Source organism: Capricornis sumatraensis, chromosome 8 (genome assembly GCF_032405125.1).
Source record: "Capricornis sumatraensis isolate serow.1 chromosome 8, serow.2, whole genome shotgun sequence".
Taxonomy (NCBI): Eukaryota; Metazoa; Chordata; class Mammalia; order Artiodactyla; family Bovidae; genus Capricornis; species Capricornis sumatraensis.
This window is the reverse complement of record NC_091076.1, coordinates 90,684,777-90,702,852: the sequence shown is the minus strand read 5'-3', so window position 1 is coordinate 90,702,852 and position 18,076 is coordinate 90,684,777. Positions and strand designations below refer to the sequence as shown.

General features: G+C 46.8%; 1 protein-coding gene across 1 annotated transcript in view; it reads right to left on the bottom strand.

Moving 5' to 3' along the window:
• Positions 1–3,540: 3,540 nt before the first annotated feature.
• WIPF2 (WAS/WASL interacting protein family member 2) overlaps positions 3,541–18,076 on the bottom strand; it is a 36,618-nt gene continuing 22,082 nt past the window's right edge. Inside the window, exons 3-8 of the mRNA XM_068978731.1 lie at positions 15,486–15,618; positions 14,677–14,793; positions 13,674–14,330; positions 5,445–5,651; positions 3,888–3,989; positions 3,541–3,650 (exon numbers count right to left, since the gene is read on the bottom strand). Of these exons, the coding sequence (XP_068834832.1) occupies positions 3,610–3,650; positions 3,888–3,989; positions 5,445–5,651; positions 13,674–14,330; positions 14,677–14,793; positions 15,486–15,618 (1,257 nt within the window). The 3' untranslated portion in view covers positions 3,541–3,609. The remainder of the gene's footprint in view (positions 3,651–3,887; positions 3,990–5,444; positions 5,652–13,673; positions 14,331–14,676; positions 14,794–15,485; positions 15,619–18,076) is intronic.

The window sequence follows — 18,076 nt, the reverse complement described above, 5'->3', positions numbered from 1 at the left end:
AAAGGAAACAGCAGTTATCAAGGAAGATTTAATTGCTTCAAAGAGGGACAGAGGAAGAAAGCACAGAAATCTAACACAAGTAAAGGCACAATGAACGTGGAGTTGAATGGAACCAAACCCTTCCTTCGGTTAGTCATCCTTTATTTTGTTTTTGTAAGTGTTTTGAAGGTGGTTGTCGTTTTGCTTCATTCTGCTTTTAAGAGATGAGTCCTGAAGGCAGAGTTGTAATGCCTCCCATTCCCTAAGTTAGGGTGGCGCCCAGAGAACCACCATGACCACGTGGAGCTGGGGACTGAGATTCAACAGGGAAAGAAAGCCTACAACTGGAATGTCAGGAATCTGATCTGTAGCTCATTGTAGGTTGGGTTTCCAGAAGAACAGACAGCTCAGTGTAGTGCCATCAAAGGGCCTCAGCCGCCCTTTACTCCACCCCCAGAGCTTTGCAGAAGGGAAGGACCCTGGAGTCACACTTCTCCCCCACTCCCATAAGCACGCAGCCTACAGATTATTTCAAGTGATCAGGAGAATTAAAACACACCCCAACCCTGAGTTGCTCTGTAGCAAGTCTATTTACAATTTTCTCTCACCTCTCCCTGGAGGTGAGTCTGGGTTTCAAGTTGGGAAGCTGTGGGGTGAGGGGATGCCCCCAGCGCAGTGGCCAGTCTCCTCGCCTCTGCCAGCTGAGAGAGCTGGTATACTTTCTGGAGGCCGGAGCCTCCCATCTGTTGGTGGGATAACCCGAAGTGCTCTCGCTCAGCGGGCCCAAGCAGTGAAACTACTGGGGGCGCTGTGGCTGGAGGAAACCCCCACCAGAGAGAAAACCTGGAATATTAAAGTGCTGTGATCCAGGTTTGGGAACCAGAGATGAAGGACACGGGGACGTCAAGCTCATTGAAAAACCTGGAGGCCACTGGCCTGTTTCCCAGAAAGGGCAGTAAGAAACAACTATTAAGTTTTTCCCACTCGAGAAAAACAGCATAAAACCAAACCCACACAAGGGCTTTTAGCACAGCTTCCTGACGCTTAGCTGGGCAACGTCTCTTCCTTCCAGGAAGGAATAAGGGGGCTAATGGGACTGGGCAACAGCCTCAACATGAGACCACCCAATCTTCCACTGAAGAGACGACATTCCCACAAGCAGATTAAAAAGAGCAGTTTAAAAGGTGAGAAGTTTTAGTGCTCTTATAGCCAGCCCACCTCAAACCTATATTACAAGCTTTTTACAGCGTACAAAATAGATCAGTAACTATGAGGCTCACATTCCCATTCTTCAATAGTAAATATACATGATAATAAATCTGTTATTAACAGAGGGACCAAATAAGGTATAAGGCAAAGACATTTAAATAGGTACTGTGCCATCAACATGCTCTGCGGAAGAAAATCCAGCTGACTAGATCTAGTCCCAGGCCTTTTCCCATGAGGCCAAGAAACTGAACGTACAATCCATACCCACATGACACAGTCCAGATTCTGGGGAATATGGGGGGCAGCAGGTCACAGGGGAGGACGAAGGAGCCCCAATGAAAACCTGGGGTTTGGCTTTTACGTGTAACGCTTATTTCAATGCTCTGTGTTTGAGTAGTGGGGGGTAGCGGGGGAAGGTAACACTTTAATAACATTGTACAAAAGGCATCAACTCCCATTTCAAAAATAAATGGGAAGACTTCACAGTCCAAGTTCAATAGCCGGTCAGTGTCTGCCCCGGAACTCTGCTGTGGTGTCGAGTCCTGCACTTTCTCCTTTGCCCTCCACTAGCATCCACTCTCTCAGCTCCCCTGGCTTCAGGATGCCAGGGATACTGCCGAGAGGTAACTGCTAACAGATGTGAAAATAAGAATTATAAATAAAAGAATGATTAGGAAAAGTGTGGTGACAGACCTAATTGTGGTTTGCCTCAACAGTCAGAATGGTCCAGGGCATGGCAAAGGATAGCAGACCCCAGACAAGCAACCCAAGTTAAGAGCTGGGGGGAAGACCTGGGTTTCACTGGGCACCACGAAAAGACCCTTAGTTTGTGATCCAATAGATTGGAAAGTCCCTAGGACAGTTAAAGCCTGTGACGTATCTGGTGAAAAGTCTTCGTGGACTTTTTCCCATTCGTTCCAAACAATAGCATGGTTCTTCTGCCCTCACTCTAAGCTCTGAGCAGCCTCTGCACTCAAAGGCTTGAGCAAACCACACCAGCTGGATGTGAAGCTCCACTCTGCTGTCGGAGGAAGGCAAGTCTCTGTACCATGATCCAAGCTCAGGTCCTACCTAGACTGGGAACCTCCATTTTCTCTGGGGTCTTCAACTAGGACTTGGAAGACGAAACAATGTTGCTGGCTGCCACAGAAGATCAACTAGATCAAAGTGCACCTCACCCAAGTCACTGTGCTTCTTGGCACAGAGGAATCTGACTCCCCCAGAAGCTTCCTCACCTGTCTCTACTCAGAAATGTTAACCTATGCAGGCTTGTGGCGAAATGGTGAAGGGAATGGGAAGAGCCTGCACAGTCAGCTGGGCTATGAATTTCAGAGCCGGTGGGCCTTAGTTAAAAGGCTTCACAACCCACAGAGCTGGACCTTTCCACAAGGTGCTTCACCCTTCCCTCCTTTGTCATCGTGGGGGCTGAAGTTTCTGAACAGGACTGAAAGGGCCAGGGGCTTCTGGAGCCAGGCAGTAAAAGACTGAGGCAGCCTCGAGGTCAAGGTTAAGGGCAAGGCCAAGGTCCTATTTTCCTATCTCTCCCCAGAGGTTTTAGGGATTTGAGAATCCATAATGAATGAATGAAAGGGACTTTTCTCTTGAGGGGATAAGGTGGTGAGAGAACGACAACATCCCTCAGCCTCAGCACCTGCGGAAGTGGAGCAGGGAGTCCCCGGGTGCTCCCACCATGGCCCCTGATCCCTGTGCTGCAGTGGAACTGACCAGCTCTGAAAGGATGCCCAGTTCTTTTCACCTTCTCTTTTCATTGATGTTTAGTTCACCTGGTTAGTATTTAGTGTTTCTATCCAGCCTGTTTCTGGGTATGGGCGTGGGGTGGGGTTACAGCAAAACCAAAATACCCCTAAAAATAGAGCAGATCCATTTCCTTGCCTATGCTCCAAACCTGACCTTTAAAACAGATCATTTCCCTGCAAACTCCTTTCCTGTTTCACTAAAAATGCCCACTCCCGGAAGTCCTGGCCATACCAGCTTCCTAAAATGAAGAAATATAATGTAGCCATTAAGTTCCTCTCTCCCCACCCCGCTACAGTGGGTAGGAGAAGGTGGGAGGACCAATCTCCACCCTACCCCGACAGTGAGTTCATTCATCACGACAAGGCACCTTTCCCCAGAGGAAAGCAGGAGACACGGAAGCTGCTTCCTCATCTGGCCAGCAGGGCTTGCTAGAGGGATGGGTGCAGGGCCTCAGGCCCTGCTGTCAATAGAGAGTCCGGTCACCAAGTCCAGAGATGAGATGCATAGATGGAGGTGAGTTGGGAGGGTGCTTGGAGTCTAGAGGTTGGTTGCACTGGAGAAACACATCAGGAGCTGTCATGCAGGTTTCAGGGGAATGGAAGGGACCATCTGAGAAGAGGAGAGGGTCCATCCTTTTCCTGAGGAGCAGGACCAAGCCAGGCTTCACCTGAGAATGGGGGGCAGAGGTGGGGCTCCACGGGCAGCTGAAAAAATAAAAAATAAAAACCACATACATAAGGTCACTCACCAGACCCAGAATCACCCAAACATTCCTAAAACGAGAGACAGACAGGCTCTTTGAGCTATCTTAAAACCTGGGATGAGGTTTTGTCTTTTTAAGAAAATGCAGACAAGAAGAAGCAAATGTTAACTTAAGAAAAACACACATCAATTCTATAGCCTACATAATTATGGAAGAACTTCCTTGATTCTCTTCTTACCTCGGTTTGTTTTGCTGGGATATATCCTCTGAAAGTGTTTATACTCTTCTGGAGCAGGAAAGTCTTCGACTGGATGGAAAGAATATTTTGACTCAAAATCATCTGCAAAAGGAATAGAGCATTAATTCCTATCACCGCCTAATTAATTCCTAATTCTGCCTCGGCTCCCATGAGCCTCGCCGCTACTCCTAACCCTTCCTGATGCACTGAGAGGGCCTCCCTTGCTCAGTAAACCCATGAGGATGGCAACAGTATTACTCTCCATGCCTTGAATGCAGAGTGTGTTCAAAGACTCTATACTAAGGAATGAGTCTTTGAAATGGTTCTTTACATCTTTCCACAAGCTGGTTCTTTACAACTTTTGGTTTGGATGTTTCCAAACCAGGCACATCCCAGTAAAGGAGCCCAGCTGTTTGCCTGGGAGGGGAAGGAAATATAATTCTGTTTTAGCGACACAGTCATCTTAAAGACTATCACCATGGGAAACCAACTGAACTGAATCCACAAACTGGGAGAAATTAAGCTAACCTGGGAATATGTGTCACCAGCTAGTGGGAGATTTTGACCAGGTGATTCCTTCTCGGTCCGGCTCCCCTCAGGGAGTTCTGTAACACAGCTGGGAGAGCCATGGCATGGCCTCTGCTCCCACCTCCCACGGCTCCTCTACATGAAAGCTCAAGTTTCCTACGGGTGTGACTTGATCACATTCCACAAGGCACACCTTCTAAGCAAAAATCCTAGTCCACTTAATAGGAACAGACCAGAGCAGGAGCAGAGAAGAGGTAATCATTAAAGAGTCTACAATGCGCAGGCTAAAATGGACCGTGAAGATTTTTCCAGACTTCCTCAACAGTTGTTCAGTTGCCCAGTCGTGTCCAACACTTCGCGACCCCATGGACTGCAGCACACCAGGCCTCCCTGTCCCTCAACAGAGGGTCTAACAATACCTGCTGGACAATCTTTACTTGGTGCATCATGACAGACCTAATGAATCAGACTCTCTCAGGTGGAGCCCAAGATTCGTTTATAACCTTGCAAAAGTAGACCTGATAACCCTAGTCCCTTTAGTCAATCTCCTTGTTTCACAGATAAGGGAAGTGAGGTCCAGAAAAATGAAGTGACTTCTTCAAAGTAATGGAGCTAGTCAGTGGCTTTGGATTATCAGATAAATGCTGTGCATACAATGTTCTGTTTTCAAAGGTCCAGAAAGGAGCCTTTCTTCCTCGGAGAATACGAAATTCCTACCTCAATAATCCTGAAGAGGATACAGTCTCGGACCTAAAAGCTAACCACAAATAATGAGCCTCAAGGAGCAAGAGAGTGGCTTCAGAGTTAGCAAAACACTTGCTGATTTTACTTTTAATCTCTTCCAAAGCAGTCGAGCTGAGAATTCACCTAAGGAAAGCAATGTACATGGATGGGAACAGAAGTCTGAAAGGAAGTCAGGAGAGGAACTGCAGTGAAGAGGGTACCAACTGGCCACGCCCACTGTGCAGTGGCCACTGGAGTCAGTGAAGTCCCTTAGGAGCTATGAGACCAATACTGCTAGCTACTCACCCAAGAAAGATCGGACAGTGGTGATGGAATCTCTGTGGCCATTCCTCAGGGGCGGCGGTGGCGGAGGAGGCCCGGCTGGCGTTCTTGAGGGCGGAGGTGGGGGCTTTCCTCGGCTCAGGGGTTCTGACCCATGCACTCGATATGGTGGTGGGGGAGGGGGGGCATCCCTGGCACCATTTCGGATCATCAGTGGCGGGGGTGGAGGAGCTGCAATTAGAATCGAAAGCAGTTAGGCTTGGATGCAGAGACAGTGATGGGCAGAGGGATGTGAGAGGCATGGGCCAAAAGAGCACCTCGGTGCCTTCCCAAAGAGCCAGCCTCTAGGAGCCTCTGGGAAGCATGCTGAATGTCACACCCCCTCCTCTCAGCCCTGTTTCTTTTTCAAAATTTTTGCTTTCTTTATTTGGCTGCGCTGATGCAGTATGTGAGATCTTAAGTTTCCCTGACCAGGGGTCGAACTCGTGCCCCCTGCACTGGAAGCACATAGTCCCAATCACTCGGATCGCCAGGAAGTCCTCCTGTTTCTTTAGCAACATCACATTCTTCCAGAGACAAAGTTCAGAATGAACAGATGACCCTTTTTCATTTCGCATGACAAGTCACGCAAGAACTCTACTTATCCGTGATGATTTCTTCTTGGCTTTTCCACGCCTGCCTCCACAATTCAAAGTCAGGGCTTTCTCACTTTTAGCTGGTTCTACTGCAAAAAGCCTCTCCATTGTTTTCCTTGCTTCTGATCTCTTAGCCTTCCCATCCATCTGCATACCAACAACACACTAATCTCCTTCAAATACTAGCTCAAACTTTTCCAAGGGCTTTGCATTTGCTACCTCATAAAGTTTCAAATCCTTAGCTTCCACAAGTATCACCCCACGATCTTCCTTGCTTACACAGTAATCTACCACGTGGGTAACCTGATCTCGCCTTCATTCTTTCCTTCCTTGCCTCCTAGGTTGAACTGGCACCATTCATCCACATTCCCACTGTTACCTCTCTCTCTCTCTACCACTCTACTCTGCTATATTATAATTATTCATTATAGATGCTGCTTTCCCAGGATACTGCACATTCCTTAAAGTCAGAGCAGTGCCCATTCATCTGAGTTTCCAAGCTCAGCCAGATGTATAGCAAATGGTAGGTATTTAATCAACATTTGCTAAATAACCTGAATTACCTATGCTTTCCTCTTGCGACCAGTCCTTACTATCAAATCCTACCTATCCTTGAAGGTTTAACTCAATTCCCATCTTCTCAAGGCTTTCTCAAAGCAATCCACTCTATTCTGGTTCCCTCTTTTGTTCCCTGACAGCATTTATAGACTATGTCACTTATTCCAGCACTCAGTAGTACAGACTAAAATGTGTGCCTTTCAAATTATGTATAACAGTTTCATCAACAGAAGTTACATATTTCCAGTGACAGGCTCACTGCTCAAAAAAAAAAAAAAAATCGGGAAAGCCTCTTTAGAATTGTCTTCAAACCCAGTCAGACAGATCCATAAATATTATTATATGATGGTCATTTCCCATTTTCTGAGGTTGCACCACCAACAAAAATATTCGTAACTATGTCTGACTTTTGGCCATTTCCAAATATCAAATTCACCCTTAAAAGTCAAAAATCTGCCATCAAGCATTAGATAATATCAAAAGCATGCTGGATATTGGACTTCCCTGGTGGTCCAGTGGTTAAGAATTGTCTGCCAGTGCAGGGAGGAAACACAGGTTCGATCCCTGGTCCAGGAAGATCCCACATGCTGCAGAGCAACTAAGTCCACACACCACAACGACTGAGCTGGTGAACTAATCTTTAAAACTTCTTGTAGCCAGCCCTGTACAAGCATGTGGCACTAGCCCCACTGCATTGCATAAATGAAGAAATGGGGACTCTGGCTATTTATCTAAGGTCACAGATCTAACAGACCCAGAACACGCCTACTCTTTCATAGTAAGAAAACTGCTACATACTGCTTTTCATAATTACCACAAGTATTAATTACCTCCCCAACAAATGTATAACCCAGTGAGATGGAGGTATGTCTTTTGGTACCTAGGCTATGCCCAATAAGAAGTTGTTACTTACACAGTACATAGAGAGACTACTTTGCTTAACAAATAACATTGTCTTAATAATAAGAGTATATATTATTCCTCCTGAATTACTGTCAGAATGTCTATAGAGTAACTGTAGTTAAGCATGAAACAGTAATGGGTTGATGCTTATAGACAAGGAGTGTGGCACTGTAGGCCCAGTAAATGTCAGTTTTAGCTTCCCACAAAACACACTCAGAACGTAAACTCTCCCTCAATCTCCAAGGTCTGTGTAAGCATGGACAGTGTCCATTAGAGATAATAATTAAAGAGAAACCTCCTTAACACCTCCCAGCAGATCTCTGAACCCTGTTTTCATACCAAATCTGCTCAAACCAAAGCTCTTTCAGGTCATCCTTAAAACATTTCCCTCATGCTCAGATTTCTTCAGTTCAGTTCAGTCACTCAGTTGTGTCCGACTCTTTGCGACCCCATGAATTGCAGCACGCCAGGCCTCCCTGTTCATCACCAACTCCCGGAGTTCACTCAAACTCACATCCATCGAGTCGGTGATGCCATCCAGCCATCTCATCCTCTGTCGTCCCCTTCTCCTCCTGCCCCCAATCCCTCCCAGCATCAGAGTCTTTTCCAGTGAGTCAACTCTTCGCATGACATGGCCAAAGTACTGGAGTTTCAGCTTTAGCATCATTCCTTCCAAAGAACATCCAGGGCTGATCTCCTTTAGAATGGACTGGTTGGATCTCCTTGCAGTCCAACAGACTCTCAAGAGTCTTCTCCAACACCACAGTTCAAAAGCATCAATTCTTCGGCGCTCAGCTTTCTTCACAGTCCAACTCTCACATCCATACATGACTACTGGAAAAACCATAGCCTTGACTAGATGGACTTGTGTCAGCAAAGTAATGTCTCTGCTTTTGAATATATTATCTAGGTTGGTCATAACGTTCCTTCCAAGGAGTAAGCGTCTTTTAATTTCATGGCTGCAGTCACCATCTGCAGTGATTTTGGAGCCCAAAAATATAAAGTCTGACACTGTTTCCACTGTTTCCCCATCTATTTCCCATGAAGTGATGGGACCAGATGCCATGATCTTAGTTTTCTGAATGTTGAGCTTTAAGCCAACTTTTTCACTCTCCTCTTTCACTTTCATCAAGAGGCTTTTTAGTTCCTCTTCACTTTCTGCCATAAGGGTGATGTCATCTGCATATATATATATGCAGAGGTGATTGATATTTCTCCCAGCAATCTTGATTCTAGCTTGTGCTTCTTCCATCCCAGCATTTCTCATGATGTACTCTGCATATAAGTTAAATAAGCAGGGTGACAATATACAGCCTTGACGTACTCCTTTTCTTATTTGGAACCAGTCTGTTGTTCCATGTCCAGTTCTAACTGTTGCTTCCTGACCTGCATATAGGTTTCTCAAGAGGCAGGTCAGATTTCTTAGGGTCCTGGAAATCTGTGTCTACCCAGACTCCCTGGTGGGGATAGGGCAAGTAAAGTAGACAGCATCAGCCAGGCTCAAAAGAACACCAGTGAGGCTGTGAGCAGGTGGCAGTGATGAGAGCCACCTGGACAGGCAAAATGGAGCACGAAGAAGAACCACCTGCTTGGTATGCTTAGCTCAGGGATGGTAATCCTGACCAGGTTCTGCTGTTTGTCACATCCAGTTTTAAGACTACTTCAAGTGACAGGGCTGGAATCCAATGACCTCAAGAGACAAGCAGTGTGTAAAAGAAACCTCAGGGTGGGAAGATCAACTTTTGTAATCCAAGATAAACCTAATTTTGAGTAAAGCATAATGTTATTGATTCGTTTGTTTTAAACTGAAGCAGGGCTTCCCTGGTGACTCAGATGGTAAAGAATCTGCTTGCACTGTGGGAGACCCAGGTTCAAACCTTGAGTTGGGAAGATCCCCTGGTGTAGGGAATGGCAACCTGCTCCAATATTCTTGCCTGGACAAGTCCATGGACATAAGAGCCTGGCAAACTATAGTCCATGGGGTGGCAAAGAGTTGGACAGGACTGAGCACAGAGACATAGCTGATTTACAATGTTGCACTTACATCTACTAAACCCAACCTCCCACTCCATCTTTGATTCTTTTCAAAAGAAAAAAATGCCCTTCAAAATAGTGTTTTACTCTACAGAGGAAAAATTCAAAAAGAAACTTTATGGACCAATAAGAAGGGATATTTTCGGTCTTTAAGCACCCTGGGCAAGGCAAAAGACTCCTTTTGCCTTTTTACATATTCTTTCAAATGTTAAATCATTCATAAAGAAACAAAAGTACATTATAACATGTTAGCATTATCATAGTATGATTAATTAATAGAAATAAGTCCATGAAAACTACCCAGAAGCCCTTTGCATAAAACCACTAAACTCACCAGCACACCAGTTTATAAAGCACTTCTATGCATCCTTTTATTTACAACCACCTCTGAAAGTACTATGAATATCATTTTACAGATCAGGAAACAAACTCAGAAATCAGAGTGATAGGCCCAATCTCACAAACAAATGGAGCCAATACTCAAAAAGATCTCTGACTAAAATATCTGAATTTGTTTTTTTTCAGAGTATCATTTTTAAGAACTATTGCTCTGGTTACTGATGCAGAAAGTAGGCCGAGGCCTATGGCAGGCTTCAAAGTTGGTGATGGCTAATAGAAGAACAAGACTCATAACTTCACAATATTCTAAAGAAATCACAAAGAAAGAACTGAGAAGTGGGAAGCAAGAAGTCTACAGACATTTAAAATGACTCAATTCAACCCACAGAAATTACATTTTCCCCTGCTTCTATTCCTGGTTGGGTTTAGAAAGACATGGGCTCTGGCTCAGATAAAGGGTCATTAAAAAAAATTCTTTAGTTAAAAAAAATTTTTTAACCAAAACTTTGTAAAATCAAAGGTCATGTTGGGACTCTATCCTTACGGCTAAAGCCAGGGAGACACAGAGCTGGCCATGTACTAGGCTCCTGTGTGACCACCTGATGGCCAGCCCCCAGAATAGACGTCTCTGTACTTAGTCAAGCAGCATGGTTAATGGTAAAAGGTTAATGGGCCTTTAATACATGCTTCCTGGTGACAAACCTCCCTATTCAATGATTTCACCTATACATGTGGGGTGTCAAAAGCCAAAGTTCAAAAGCCATTTGTGGAGGGTGCGGCTCAAAGCCCAGTGATACGAAAGAATTGTTGCTATTTAGTCTCTTTGTCGAGTCTGACTCTTCTGTGACCTCATGGACTGTAGCCTGCCAGGCACCTCTGTCCATCGGATTTCCCAGGCAAGAATACTAGAGTGGGTTGCCATTTCCTTCTCCAGGGGATCTTCCTGACCCTGGGATTGGGTCTCCTGCATTGACATATAGACTGCTTACCACTGAGCCACCAGGGGAGCTGATACAACAGAATATGGGAGCCAAAATTCCTGGGCCTAAGAAGGGCTTCCCTGGTGGTTCAGATGGTAAAGAATCTGCCTTCAGTGCAGGAGACCCATGTTCGATCCCAGGGTCGGGAAGATCCCCTGGAGAAGGGAACGGCAACCCACACCAATATTCTTGCCTGGAGAATTCCATGGACAGAGGATTCCAGCAGGCTACAGTCCATGGAATTGCAAAGAGTTGTACACAACTGGGCGACTAACACTATAGAACACTAAGAAGGCTCCAGAGAGCTGTCAGAGTCTCATTCACTCTCTACTTTCGGTTGGGCTGTTCTGAAAGATGACACAACTTCTTCCACATTTTCGCTTGATTTGGAGTCCACAGAGCTCACAGTCACACCATAGAACCCTTCTCTTCCACCTTTTCAAAGGTTCCTGAATCTTCTCCTCACCCAGTTTGGCAGCATGGTCCTTGTGACAATCACTCCCTAACACAGCCCCTTACCTCCCTTGCCCCACTCTCCCTCATGGTCACACATGCCTACAAAACGCTAACCTGGTTAATTACAACTCTGCCCCGACTCAGGACTGGCAGAGACGCAGCTGAACGCACGTCGAGCTGATGAATCTCACTTGAAACATGTGGCCCCCAAGCTGGAGTGAGCCTTCTGCCTCACTGGTCATCGCAGCACACTTCCCTCTTTCACTCACTCACCCGTGCGCCCTGATGGCTAATTCATGCCCTCTTTTCTCTCCTCAAATCTCTCTCCAACTCCTTACCCACATTCACAGATGTCCATGCTTTCAAACTCACCAAGAAAATAGAACCAAAAAAAAAAAAAACCACAGAAGAAACTTTCCACATGCTCCCACCACTACACCCACCTACCCACTTGATTCTTTGCCTATATGCTCAGTCATCCCTCTTGCTACCCAGAAGAACTATCTGAATTCTTACCTAAGGCCAACCCTTGACCTGTGGATCAGAGTTCATTCCTTTTTGCCTCCCTGAGGATTACCCAGGCAATCTCCCCTTCTCTACAGGATCATTCCATCAGCGTACAAACAGATGTTGAAACCTCTCCCATCTTGGAGCTTGGGGCAGGGGGATCAACCCTCAATCTCACATCCTCCTCCAGCAACCATTCCACATAGCTGCAGCCCTCTCCCCTTACAGCAAACTCCCTAGACGTCTACTGCTGTCTTCATCAAGGCCTCTCCTGTTCCCGCATTCTTGAACCCAATCCAAGCAGACTTCACTCTCCTCCGCACTCCACTAAAACTACTCACAAGGGTAGTTTGTGGATCCTCAAAATGACTCTTTGTGTTGCTGAGACCAGTGTCATTCTCAGCCTTTAACTTACCTGACCCACTTGCGGCACAGGCCCCGGGTGCTCACTGACTCTACCCCGGACTTTCCCCTTACTCTCTCGGCATTGCTCCTTTCTTCCTCACTCCAGGCCCTTTCTCAGCTTCCTCTGCTTTAGTACTCTCATTGCTCCGGCCTCTCCCATATATAGGAAGGACTCATGCCCCAGACTTCTCCTCTCCTTTAATGAACTCACTCCCCAGGTGGTCTCACCCCAGCACCTAGTTCTCAAAATCCTTCAAATTCCCCTCTCTAGCCCACACCATCCCCCTGAACTGCAGAGTCTCAGCCAATCGCCAATCCATGATTTCCTCTCAGGTCTCAAACTTGACATTCAAAACTGAACACCTAGGACTTCCCTAGTGGTTCAGTGGTTAAGAATCCACCTTCCAATGTAGGGGACTCGATCTCTGTTCAAGGAACTAAGATTCCACATGGTGTGGGGCAAGGAAGCCCTCGAGCTACAGCTAGAGAGAAGCCCACGCATTGCAACTAAGACCGGAGGCAGCCGAATAAATAGGTATTTAAAAGCAAAACAAAAAAAAAATGGAACACTGATCTTTCCCCAAACCTGCTGTGACCCACCCATACACCATACACCCAGTTCACTGCCCTAGCCTCCTAAGTGCTCTCCCTGGCCCCTCTGTCTTCCTGTGGTCTTTCCCAACACAGGGTCCAGTGACCTTTTCAAAAGGTAGATCAATGCTACTTCCATGTTCCCATCCTCCCCCCGACCCACTGGCTCCCCATCTCACACGGAGTAAAACGTGAAGTCTTCACAAAGTCCTCGGCAACTCTTTCACGGAATCTAGCTTTCTGACCGCCACGTCCTGCCGCTTGTCCCCTCGCGTGTCCTGGTCTTGCCACAACGGTCTCCCTGCTGTCCCCAGTCTCAGGGCCTGAGCATCCGCTGCTCTCAACGCCCGCTTAGTGCATTCCCTCAGTTTCTTCAGGTCTTTGCCAAACTGTCACTTTATCAGTGAGGCCTTCCCTGACCCTGCTTTTACCCTCATCCCCGCAATTTAAGTCTTACCTCATCCCCACTCCAGTACATCCCATCCCCTTTCTCTGCTTCATATTTCTCTAAAGCATCTATATACTATGCGTTTATATATATATACTTTTGCTTGTTTTCTTTATACATACATACATACATACATACATATATATATATATATATATATTTTTTTTTTTTTCCTATTAACTTATTTTCCTCAGTGTTCAGAACAGGATTTTTTGTCTTTTTTAAATTTATTGCTGTTTCCCTAACAACAGAATCTGACATGTAAAAAGGCACTAATAAACCTGTCCAATGAGTACTCACTTCAGTCACTGAAGGACAGCTTTGGTGAGAAGGGTGAAAAGGAAGAGAGACTCAGTTTGGGTATGAGGGGAAACACAAGGTACTTCCAGGCACTTACCTGCTCCCCGGCTGGGGGGGTCACGGGTTGGGGGAGGTGGCCTATTACTCTGTGAAGAGGGGGAGGCTGAGGTGGGCGGAGGAGGCGCCAGGCCTCTGGCAGGCCCTGGAGTCTTCCTATGCAAAGAATTGTGTCTCTGTGGCAGCTCAGGGGCTGACTCATTCGTGGGGCTGGAGGGTCCGTTGGGGACCCCAGGAGGCTGGCGGTAAGGCGGCGGAGGAGGAGCCAGAGACTGGCCACTTGGTCCCGATCTGACATTCACAGGGGAAGGAGGCGGCTTGACTGGGGGTGGAGCAGAAGGTCCCTCTCGACCCGGGTGAAGCCTCTGTCCAGGCGTGGGCGGCAGGGGTTTCTCTCTGTTGTAGGCCACGCCTTTGTTGCTGTGCATAGGCAGGGGCGTGGGGGGGGCGTTGGCACGCCGCCCGGGGGGAGGTGGAGGAGGGGCGGAGGAGCTGTGCTTCATCCCGGTACTGCTGGTGGGACTGGGCCGAGAGAGGTCCGGTAACGAGGGTCTCTGCGTCCGGGGCAGCTCTGGGAGTGAGGCCCGGCTGCTGTCTGTGTCATCTTGAGGACGCCCGCTGGCTGTGGTCCCTGGAGGCCTCGGGGCAGCAGCTCGGGAACTGGGGACTTGGAGGGCTGGCTTACCAGCCAGGTTCTCTGCAAATACAGCAGGCAGCACCAGGTCAACAGAGCCAGGTGCACGGTGGTGAGTTACTTCTGTGCCACCCCGCCCCCTCTGCGCAACCTGCATGGCAGCAGGTACGGTTCTGGGCTTTAACCCGGTTTCAGGCTCCAGGTCCATCAACAAATACTACTGCTGCCAGTCAAACGCACTTTCACCGAATCCCTCAGCTTCTGCTTTATTCTACTCTGTCACTCCTCCCCTGCTCCCACTCCTCTCTGTCACACCTCTACCGTGTTCCTGACTTCCAGGGGTCCCGCTTGGGATCAGTCAAAATCGAAGGCACTTGGGAAATACCCTAAGCAAGTCCCTACCACATACCTGAACTATCCTTGGATCCCACAGGGCGCAGCTTCGGCACTCCTCCTTGGAAGAGACCTCCCTTGGCCTGCAGGGCAGCTGCTCCAGAACCGTAACCACCACTGGTTCCTTTGGGTTCTGGAAAGCACACCATTGGGATTGTCATTTCACGTGTGCTCTGAGCTGGTGACCAAGTCAGTCCTGAGGAGAAACCCGTCCTTCTCCCTGGGCTTTAATTTGCAAACTGCCACTGCTTTTGTCCTTCCACTGAAACAGAAAGTGAGCCTCTCTGCTCCACAGCTTCAAGTAGGCATGGGGATGAAACTTTGGGCTGTGATGAGAGAGAGTGAAAAGAACGAGAAGCCAATCTTCCTTTATTTAGGGCACAGGGGTAGCCAGGATGAAGAGAGTTCTCTAAGCTCTCCTCTCCAAGTCCCAGATGGTCAGGGGCTGACGGCTCTGGGACCTAGGTGTGAGCCAGCTCCCCAGAGGCCCTCCAGCAAGAACACTTGCAGCAATCATAAAATCATTACTGGCTTCAGCTTATCAGTTTTCAGGACTGTGGTGGTTTCCTCAGAGAAAAGCCAAGAATGTGCCCTAACAAGCACGAGAGATAGAAGGCGACGGGAGGCTTAAGACCCCAAGAATGTGTCTCAAAGGTCAAAAAGAAATTTCTGAGGCATTCAAAGGTACAGATGAGAAGACAGTTACAGAACACCCTAACACGAAACTCCCACCCAAGATCCAACAATAAAAATGACAGCGAGGCCGAGTCTCCAGGTCGACCCTGGGGTCCTGGCAGTTCGCAAGGCGATGCAGCTTAGACTCACTCTCGAGGATGGGAGCGCTCCGATCATTAACGTTGGTCACCTTCTTCAGCTTAGTGCCCTTGCAGATGTCCTGTAAGAGGGCGCCTCGACCCCACTGCTCATCTCTACTCAGCTTGGGCGGCTCAGTGTTTGCCTGAAAGAAGAGGGAGACCAAAGTTCACCCTCAATATCCTCTTCATCACAAGTTCAGGATAAATGTCTTTGGCAAACTGGATTCCATGCAATGCCTGTCTAGCCTGATAAGGTACGTGTGCCAAATGACACCCTTCTCACACCCTTTTCTCATGCTGCCCTTCAGTGAAGGGACAGCTCTCCCTCCTATTTAGAGGCTTCTGAGAGGAGGCCTGCACCAATACTAACAGAGTACCTATGTACTAGGCTTGCGTCAGATGCTTTATCTGTATGGTATCATCATCATCAATGCAAACATTTATGGAGTCCCTACTATGCCACAAGCATTGTGCTAATAATAAGAAGCACATTACTTTCATGATCTCATTCAAATCTTGAAATAGTCCTATGACCAACTATAATAAGAACGCAAGGACAGACACCTAGATTAATGGAACAAAACAGACACTCCATGAGCAGGTCCAGATCTGTATAAGAAAAAATGAAAGTACAGTTCATCAGTGCAGAAAGGATAGGTTATTAAATACCAGGTGTTAAAAACTAGTGGTTAATTTTCTGGAGGATGCACCAAGGGGCATGTAGGATCTTAGTGCCCTGGCTAGGGCTCAAACCTGAGCCCCCTGGAGTGAAAGCTCAGAGTTCTAACCACTGGAATACCAGGGAAGTCCAACAAGTGGTTAATTTTCAGAAAAAAATAATAAAGTTAAATACCTACCTTAGGGCTTAACTCTGGCTGAATTAAAAATTTTAAGTGTAAAAAAATAAACCCACAGAAGTACTATATGGAAAAAAATAGGTAAGGGGAAGGACTTCTTATCAAGACAACCAAAATACAGGAAAAGACCAACAGATTTCTTTATTACAGATTATTCACTTAGGAATATAATATGCAGATAACACACTGGAAGGAGAAATTATCAGTGACAAATGTAGCATATGATAGAAACAAAGGTAGTGCTCTAAATCTATACAGCATTAACAAACAAGAAGACTCAGAAATCAATAGGATAATAAGCAAGAAAGATTATGAACAGTACTGAGGTTTCCCAGGCGGCTCAGCAGGTAGACTCTGCCTGCAAAGCAGGAAATGCAGGAGACTTGAGTTTGATCCCTGGGTCGGGAAGATCCCCTGGAGAAGGAAATGGCAACCAACTCCAGTGGCTTGCCTGGAGAATCCCATGGACAGAGGAGCCTGGCGGGCTACAGTCCATAGATAGGATCACAAACAGTCAGACCTGACTGAAGCGACTTAGCACACACACATGAACAATACGGCGTAAAGAAAGTCAAAAGAGCCAGCAAATATGAAAAGAAAAAACCTTCAACTATAACAATAAAAAAAATGTAGTGTAAAACAGTATTATTATTTACCTATGATATTGGTTAAGGGTAAAATTACAAAAAGAGTTTGTTGGCTTTGTGAAGGCACTGCCTGTATAGCGCCTGGCACACTGAAGATGTTAAAAAAAAATGTACAGAACAAAATCTGCCCTATGGTGGTCACAGGATTCAGGAGAGTCCAGCACAGGACTTCCCTGGTGGCCCAGCGGTTAAGACTCCGTGCTTGCACTTCAGGGGGCACAGGTCTGATCCCTGGTCATGGAACTAAGATCCTGTATGCCACGTGTGTGTGCCTGCGTGCTCAGTCGCTTCAGTCGTGTCCAACTCTTTGTGACCCCATGGACTGTAGCCTTCCAGGCTCCTCTGTCGATGGGATTTTTCCTGGCAAGAGCACTGGAGTGGGTTGCCACACCCTCCTCCAGGGGATCTTCCCGACCCAGGGATCAAACCTCCTGCGTCCCCTGCACTGCAGGTGGATTCTTTACCCACTGAGCCACCTAGGAAGCCTACATGCCATGAGGCACAGCCAAAAAATAGCACAAAAGTCTAGCACAAGAGTTCTACTTCCAGAAATTAACTTGAAGGAAATAACTGGGGCAGTGCACAAAGATAATAACAGGAACAAACAGTTTACAATCGCATAAAGCTGAAAGTAATCTACAAGTTCAACCAAAAAGAACAATGAGGAGCATGCCAGTTAAGCAACTTCAAGTGCCTACCTTCACTCTTTTCTGGCTAAACTCTCTACTCATCTTTCAAGATTCAGCTCAGTATCATCTCCCCCCAGAAGCTCCTCTTATGGCTGCCTCCTCTCCTACGATCACTGGTGAGGTGCCCTTCTTATGGCCCCATTTATCTCTGCATAGCATGGATTTTGTCTGTCGACTTCTCTGTCTCACTCATTATACTGGGGGCCCTTAAAAGCAGAAACTGTTTCATTTCAGGTTGACAGGATCACAGATGATTTTTATCTGCTTCTTTTTGTTTATCTGTATATTTCCTCTTTTAATTTTTAAATATATTCATGAAATAAATTCGTGTGGAGAGTCAAGCAATATATAAGCTCTTATATGGGAATTCCCTGGCAGTCCCACGGTTAGGACTCTTGCATTTTCACT